Here is an 8,196-nt window from a genome sequence, read left to right on the forward strand (position 1 = left end):
AAACAAAACAAAAAACCTTGTAGCCTCGGCTAGAACTCCATCTGTAGACCAGGCTGGCCTCTGCTTCCCAAGTGCTAGAACTAAAGGCATGCATCGCCGCTACCTAGCTTCCTTCTTCTTTTATTGTTTTGTATTTTGGGACAGGGTCTCACTATGTAGCTCCGGCTGTCCTGAAACTCACCATGTAGACCAGGCTGTCCTGGAACTCACAGAGATCTGCTTGCCTCTGCTTCCCAAGTGCCCCACCACGGCCACAACACCTGACTCTTTTTAATTTTTTAACGAATTAATTTTGAGACAGTGTCTCACTATGCAGCGCTCACAGGCCTGGATCTTGCTATGTAGACCAGGCTCACACCTTTAACTGACAGAGATCCGCCTACCTCTGCCACATGAGTACTAGGACTAAAAGCGTGTGCCACCATACCCATCCGAGGCCTGTGTTTCTAACTTACTTTTTTTTTTTTTTTTTTTTTTTGCCAATTTAGTAACTGCTTATTGAGGCCAGGAGCTGGCTGCCAGGGATATGGCAGTGACCAAGAAAAGCTGCTTCCTGTGCCCAGAAAGCTTACATTGTAGAGTGAGAGACAGATGGGAACAGAAGAGCCTGAGATATAGTGGTCAAAGATGCAGAGAAGTGTGGAGAAGACAGAGAGAGAGCTGGGGCCTGAGGGTTCTCAGGAGAAAGCAGAGACCTGGATTTTATGTAAACGGTGCTCCTTATTTTTAAGAAGCAAGTCTGTCTCCTTTGCTGCTGGAAGGCTCCCCTCCTCTGCCGCCCTCCCACTTTCTCTGGCTTGCCTGTTCCTTCTCTGCTCCTAGCTGCCTGCTCCATCTTCACTCCTCACATCTCCTGCCCCAGAGCGTCCAAACTTGAACTCTTTGTTTGTTTGTTTTAGAGACAGGGTTTCTCTGCATGTAGCCCTGGCTGTCCTGGAATCACGCTCTAGACCAGGCTAGCCTCGAACTCACAGAGATCTGCCTGCCTCTGCCTCCTGAGTGCTGGGAGTAAAGGCAAATGCAGCCGCCGCCACCCGGCCAAACTTGAACGCTTTGTGTATCCCATATACTGAACCGATTCTGGGCAGCAGCTGGAAGAAAGCTGTCCGAGCTCCTTCCTAAAGCAAGTAGGCACAGCCTGTTGAGGTTCCCAGCTGAGATGCTGGGCCAAGCATCTTGAGGTTGGCCTTGTGAGGGTGGGACAGCTGGAGTCCTCGGGGAATGCAAAGGTGGGAGTTCGGTACCCCCACTCTAGGTCAGGACATAGAGATCTGGAGATCGGCCTGAAAGAGGCAGGCGGCTTTGCTCTGTTCAGGGCCAGCTAAGAAAAGCCCGGGTGGCTTCCAAAAGACCCAGAGTTTTGGTGACAGCGATCACCATCTTGGAGGACACCAAGAAATACCCTGTCTCAAGGGGACCGCCCTCCTGCAGCCACTGTCCTCTTCTGTGACCACTGAAGTCTCATTCTCCAGACCAGAGTGTCCTGGGTAAGAGGCTTCTGACAGAGCTCCTCCTGTCAGCAGAGGTGGGGCAGCAGGGTCAGGTCCTGGGGGTGGGTAGGTAGACCAGGTCCTGGACCAGTTTGGAGTCTAGCAAATCAACACTGACCTCTTCTGGCTGAGAGCAGGCCAACTGTCCTAGCACCCTCATCTCAGAGGTCCCAGGTCCAGGGACCAGTCGATTGAGCTAGGTTCCTGAGCTGGGACACTGAAGACTGGGGTAACGAACAGTGCACCAACAGGACAGAGGATCCTGATGCTTCTGTGCCCTTCGCAACGAATACCAGAGTGGGCTCCTAGGTGCTCACCTAGGGCCTTGATGGGACCTCCTGACCCCGCCCCCCGAGAAGAGTGGCTTATTTGCATGGCTCCGCCTCAGAGCGGCCATTGGCAGCTGTGGCGGGAGGCCGGGCCTGAATGGCTGCACCGCCTGTGGGGAGGCGGGGGCGGGGCTGGCGCTGAGTGCTGGAGATGCTGCTGTTGGTGCCACCGCCGCCGCCGCTGCTGCTGCTGTGGGACAGGTTCGTGTCTGGCTTGGCGGGCACCTGGCGTGGGACGGTCCGGGGTGCGTTGGTAGCAGCAGGAACGCACTGAGTACCATGTCCAGGAAGAAGACTCCTAAGGGCAAGGGCGGGAGTGTGCCTGCTGCCTCTACAGTGCCCGCCGCCACCAACGGGCCCCGTCTGGCACATCCCAGGACTGCGCGCCCTGGCCCGGAGGCACCGCCCAATGGGGCCCCGCACTCCGGCCGGCCCTCACTTGGTAGCACTGGAGATTTCTACGACGTTGCTTTCAAGGTGAGCCAGGGACCTCCATGGGAATGCAGCAGGTGGCGTTAGATCCTAGACTATCCGGAGGGCGTTTGGGGAAGAGCGCAGGGCTGTGGAGACCCTCGCTGAACTGGCCAAAGCAGCATCTTGCAGCTGGCACGCCAGTACCTTAACATTGTCGCGGGAGCCTGTGTGTGTGCACGCGCACGCGTACACACACACACACACACACACACACACACACACACACACACACACTATTAGGCTCGGGTCTTGGGTATTCGACAGCTGGCAGGGCTTTTCCCCCACTCCGCCTACTGTAAGGCCAAGCAAGGGGTCCTGAAAGATCAACGTCCTGAAGCTGTCCCTCCACGGCCGGTGCTCCAGCCTCATCAAATCCCAGCCATATGCTGCCTTCCTTCACCCCTATGGGCTGTAAAGTCTCCTTTTTGGCCCCCCTGGGAGGGAAGAGAAAGAGGCCACACCAGTCCAGACCAAAACTGAAGCTTGTGTGAATTTGACCTCCTCCAAAGACAAGGCCATCACTGGCCTCTGGAGCACTTGGCTTCAGGGCTCAGGGCTCAGGGCAAGACTTCGATGGCCCTGCCCCTCAGGCCCACAGCTCTGACCCACACCTCTCCCCAGCCTTGGTGCTGAGATTTGTGCCTTTGCTGGAATTTGAAGAAGGCCCTGGCACTGAGTCCCCACAGGTCTCTTAGGAATTTCCAGCTGCACTCTCGTGGCTCTGCTCCCCCTAGGCCCCAAATGCTGCCCCTCCCAGATCAAGTGTGACGTCTATGGAGGAGGGGTAGGTAAGATCCTGGATAGGGACAGCCATCCTCACTCCCCACCGAGTGAGCTGGCACTGTGACAAGGGACTGCCAGGGGCAGAGAAGCTGGCCACCCATGCTATTGGGGGACCATGCTGCTGTGTTTGCCCAGGCTATGCTGAACCAACAGGCCTCCAACATTCATGGGCCTCTCCCGCCCCTCCCCCACAGCTCAAGGCAGACCAGAAGCACCTCTAGGTGGGGGCCAGGCCCTCAGCTCCAAACCTGACTCCTCTGACCCTCCTGCCTGCTCTCTAGGTCATGCTGGTGGGGGATTCTGGTGTGGGGAAGACCTGCCTGCTCGTGCGCTTCAAGGATGGGGCTTTCCTGGCTGGTACCTTTATCTCCACCGTGGGCATCGACTTCCGGGTGAGAGTGAAGGATGAGGTCCTGATGATCTGACTGGGTCCAGCTCTGCTTTGGTTCTTATACATAGTCCCATCCCGTCGTCCCCCACCCCCACCCCGCCCAGTACCCCAGCCAACTATTTCTCCTGATGTGTCCATAGGCCCAGGGGGTGGAGCCTAGCTCCCAAACCAGCTGCCTCCCAACACTGGAGAGTCCTTCTACCACCCAAGGTAGTAGCTACCTTCAGCTGAAGCAGACTTTTCCTCATACCAGGGGCTGATGCTATGCTGAGCTGTATCTGTGTCCCACGGTAGTGACAGTGAGGGAACCCAAGGCCTGTTCACTCAGGAGGTCCCTGCCTTTGTATATGGAGACCTCCCTCTTAGGATCCCAGGCCTGGTCTGGGAGGCTCCAGCCTCAAAGCCCTCCCACCCCCTGTGCCCAGTCTGAGTCTCGTGTGCTGAGGTGTTGGAGTGTTCTTGGCAAATCCTGAATTTGCATTTTTCTCACCCTTTAATTAGACCCAGTTAGCAGGAAGTCGGGAGGAAGGCCCATTCTCGAGACAGGGAAGGGGGCTCCCTCCCGTGGGAATTGTTCTTTATCCCGATTGAGGGTTGCAGGTCTCCTCAAGCCCTCTAGGTCATGAGTCTAGGATGAAGTAAATGCTGAAGAACCAGAGCGAGCCAGTGTCCCTTGCTGTCATGGCCTCCTGTCCCCTTTCCAGGTCCTCCTGGCTCTGGGGTGAAAGGTGAGGGAGGTAGGGCTGTTTGGTTTGTACCCCTGTTCCCGGTGCAGGCAGATGGCTGAGCCTGGTTCCCTGGAGACCCAGAAGCACTGACAGCAGAAACTGGAGAAAGTGGGGAGCCAGGCTTAGGCTCCCATGGCTCCAGCCCCTAGTCAACCCTTCTTTGGGGTGACAGGTGGGCAGGAACTCAAGTCTGGTGTCTAACTTTGACAGTGAATTCATGAATATCAGCCATGTGTCAGCCACAGATGCAGGATATGGGCACCAATACAGAGTCAGACAGGCTTAAGTTCATCCCCTGGGAAACGGGTGTCCCAGTGATGGGGGCGTTAAAATTAGCCTCCCCAGGCAGGATGTAGTTCTGTGTACCGAGTAGCTCATTAGGTTGAAGATGCCCCATGTGCCCCCATCTTTGCAGGTAGGGAAAGTGGCAGCGTTACCAGATCATTTGTACCACTGATGGCTTCAACTCAGCTAACATCTGCTTTTAAGCAGCAATAGTCCAGCAGTAGTGTTACACTCTTGGCCAAGTAGGCCTGTGTAGGACCTGTGTAGGACCTGGTGGAGTGTGTGTGTGTGTGTGTGTGTGTGTGTGTTAGGGGTGGGGTGGGAGCAAGGGCCCAAAGTGGACACAGCAGTCATGATAACCTAGCATTAGGAAAACCATCTGAGGAGGGGCCCAGGCAGGCTCACTTGGAGAGGAGTCCCCCAGGGGCAGAGGCAGCGAGTACCAGGCAGCTGTAAGGAGCATCTGACTTTAAGCATAAATGTGAGCTTAAGTTCTCAGAGCAGAAAAAAGAACCAAGAGGTGCTGCAGAAACGGGATAGGGGTCCCCCAACCTCTCACGGCAGTGGGGGTGGTATTTCAGCCATGGCTTACACTACTCCCTTTCTTTAACTTGAGGAGCCTCCCCCCCCCCCCCAGGCCAGATGGCAGGCATCCTTATTGGTGCTGGCTGGTTCTGTTTCAGAATAAAGTTCTGGATGTGGATGGCATGAAAGTGAAGCTGCAGGTGAGGTTTCGGGAGTGCTAGCTTGGGGCTGGAGACACCGGGGAGAGGTTGGGCAGTATGACCAGCGCCTGTCGCCACAGATCTGGGACACAGCTGGCCAGGAGCGGTTCCGAAGCGTCACCCATGCCTATTACCGCGACGCTCATGGTAAGACCACAGACACGGGGACCAACTCTCCTCCATGGGTAGTTTGGGTGACCTATGAGCGTGGGATGAGTAGGCCCACGATGGGGACAGCAGGTGAGGGTGATGCTGCCATATCCTATGACTGTGTGTGGGCACTAAGGAGCCACTGGGCCCCAGGGATGTGTCCTCATTGCTTTCTGTATCCAGCACTGTTGCTGCTCTACGACATCACCAACAAAGACTCCTTCGACAACATCAAGGTCAGTGGCTTCCCTGGTGGGGAAATGGGTCTCATGGTGGCCAGGCTGTGCTTCCATTAACCTCAATGGGCCTGGGTGACATCTTGCTCCATCAGCAGGACCCTGGATAAGGTACCAAGTGAGGTACATGGGAGGAGGGCTTCTAGGAAAAAGCACTCAATGATATGGCACAGGAGGGCATGGGACCAGCGCGAGACTGGCCCCAGCCTTTCCCCATACAGGCCTGGTTGACGGAGATCCAGGAATATGCCCAGCACAACGTGGTGCTCATGTTGCTAGGAAACAAGGTGGGAACTGGAGGCCCCTGCCCTCCCCAGCCGTGCACAGGAGGGGGGGGGGCAGGGGGCAGGGGAGGGGTGGTACAAGCCACGGAGGGCTGACAGTAACAAAAAGTCTGTGCCTGGGCCAGGTCGACTCTACCCAAGAACGCGCGGTAAAGAGGGAAGATGGGGAAAAATTAGCCAAGGTGAGTCAAAACAGGGGCGGCCACGAGAGTGTTCTCGGGGCTGTGGCACTTGGGCTGCCCCTATTGGGCCAGCACCCAGCTGGCAGCGGCTGTTTGCAGGAGTACGGGCTGCCTTTCATGGAGACCAGTGCCAAGACAGGCCTCAACGTGGACTTGGCTTTCACAGCTATAGCTAAGTAAGTCCTCAGTGAACAGAAAGCACTAAGCCTCAGGTTCCAGGCTCTAAGCCCCTCTGGAAGTGGCTGAGCAGGCTATCTTGTGCTCTGTTGTCACCCCCTGCTCTTCAGGGAGCTCAAACAGCGATCCATGAAGGCTCCCGGCGATCCCCGCTTCAGGCTGCACGACTATGTTAAGAGGGAGGGCCGAGGAGTGTCCTGCTGTCGACTCTGAACCTGGCTGACAGGAGGAGGCAGCCCTGCCTTGGAAAGCTGTGCAAGAGTCTATAGCCTTCACTTCACCTGATGGAAGTCCCTAATGTACTCCTTTCCAAGACTCTTGAGGCTAATGCTCTCACACCCTTTGCCCAGTGGCCACCACAGAAAAGGTCTTGAAGAAACGGCAAACCATGCCACAGCACTTTACTGCCCTCTTCTGGGCACTTCCAAGACTACACTGCACATATACTGCCTAGTGTCTCAAAAGCCATGTTTACTGCACACTGCCCAGGAAGGACCCCACCCAGGACCGAGGGCCACTCATCCTTGTCCATTTGTCGGCCTGCTTCCAACTCACCAAAAGGCTCTCAGATATAGAAAAACCAGCTACGTGTAGGGAACCACAGGAATGCTGGGGCGATAGAGCCAAGTCACCACTTAGCAAGCTGGCCCACTCCCTTCCACCCTGTACTAAAGTCACCAAACCACAACTTTTGACTGCAAGATTGTTCTCAAAAAGCCCCTATTAATAAATGTGTTTTCTGATGTTTGTGTCATCTGTGTTAAGATCACCTTCTAGGGGCAAGAGGACGGCTCAGTGGGGGTAAAGGCACTTACAAGCAAGCCTGATTTGATTACTAGCACCAGGACTCACCTGGTGGAAGCACCCAGTGGGTTATTATAGCTTACACATGTGCAAATACCCTCACCAAAATACAGTCTCCCATGAAACCTGGATTGTCACGATTAGGGCTACCTATAATCTGTTCCTGAGGCAGAACTAGTTTAAGCCGCTCACTCTAACACTGGGTATGGTGGCACACTGATCGCTGTGAGTTCGAGGCCAGCCTGGTCTACAAAGAGTCCAGGATGGCCAAGATAACATAAACCCTGTCTTGAAACGACCCCTCCCCCCAAAAAACAAACAAACCAAAAAAACCACCTTACTTTCAGGCCTCACACCCTTTGTAGACTGCATGAGGTCAGTCCAAGCCCTCTATATCACTGTGCTAACACATGAAATAACGATGTTTGAAACCAGAGTAAGGTTGCACTTTCACTTTATTTACTGCTTAAAATAAATTCAGACACAGATGTTTAGCTTACCAGCAAACCCTCCTGGCCGTTGGATCTCTAGATTTGCAGTCAAGGTCTGCAGCCGACTCACCACGCTCTGAAAGTCAAACAAAAGTAATGTAGGCATAAGTCTTCCCTTTGGGTAACTTTTCACTCAGAGATCTTCCACTTAAAGGCAGCACTCCCCCCCGCCCCCGCAAGCCTCAGTCTTGCAATGTAATCAGACTGCACATGCAGTTTTCATACGAGGTGTCAGAAATTAAAGCAATTCATCACAGGCTTGGTACTACAAAGGGAAGCCAGGCCCGACGCGGTCTTACCTGTAGGAGTCAGAAGATTCAGGGGAAAGGCTGAGCCTTTAGGCTAAGGCAAGGCCACACCACTGTAGCTCCCGAGGAAGGGAAGCCTGCAGCTGAGGGTGCCCTCGAGTTCTTCTGGCGACCACTGTCCACAAAGCGTGCTTCACAAAGGCCGACCGAAGACGAAGGGACACTACTCTCTCAATTCCAAAAGAACGCGTGCGGGCGACGCTCTAGCGTTTATAGGACTGCCCCTTATTTGATTGGGCAATCTGTGAGGAAGTGCCCACCTTCCTCCGCTGCTGATATGCTCCTCCAGCGGTCCTGCAGTTTCCACCAATCGTACCTTAGATTTTTCTTTTGGAGGCGGTATCTTGTGTAGCTAGACG

General features: G+C 54.8%; 1 protein-coding gene and 1 long non-coding RNA gene across 2 annotated transcripts; one reads left to right on the top strand and one right to left on the bottom strand.

Moving 5' to 3' along the window:
* The first annotated feature begins 1,939 nt into the window (after positions 1-1,939).
* On the top strand, positions 1,940-6,977 carry RAB26 (RAB26, member RAS oncogene family). Its single transcript, XM_084761657.1, has 9 exons — positions 1,940-2,296; positions 3,358-3,468; positions 5,164-5,205; positions 5,286-5,352; positions 5,539-5,591; positions 5,813-5,878; positions 6,001-6,057; positions 6,157-6,233; positions 6,345-6,977. Exons 1-9 carry the CDS (start codon positions 2,099-2,101, stop codon positions 6,445-6,447), a joined length of 774 nt encoding a protein of 257 aa, XP_084617783.1. The 5' UTR covers positions 1,940-2,098; the 3' UTR covers positions 6,448-6,977.
* Positions 6,978-7,475: 498 nt separating this feature from the next.
* Positions 7,476-8,176, bottom strand: LOC311585920. The gene is made up of 2 exons (XR_014775381.1): positions 7,829-8,176; positions 7,476-7,605 (listed from the first exon to the last, which is right to left on the bottom strand). It is a non-coding gene; the product is annotated as an uncharacterized lncRNA (long non-coding RNA).
* Positions 8,177-8,196: the final 20 nt, after the last annotated feature.

This window comes from Acomys minous, assembly GCF_964271855.1.
Source record: "Acomys minous genome assembly, chromosome: 16".
NCBI lineage: Eukaryota > Metazoa > Chordata > Mammalia > Rodentia > Muridae > Acomys > Acomys minous.

Bases quoted from the DNA above. Each gene is read 5' to 3' on its own strand.
- RAB26 (XM_084761657.1), top strand. From the start codon at position 2,099: ATGTCCAGGAAGAAGACTCCTAAGGGCAAGGGCGGGAGTGTGCCTGCT. The intron at 3,469-5,163 runs GTGAGAGTGAAG...GTTCTGTTTCAG, and splicing joins CCGTGGGCATCGACTTCCGG to AATAAAGTTCTGGATGTGGA. The intron at 6,234-6,344 runs GTAAGTCCTCAG...CCTGCTCTTCAG, and splicing joins GCTTTCACAGCTATAGCTAA to GGAGCTCAAACAGCGATCCA.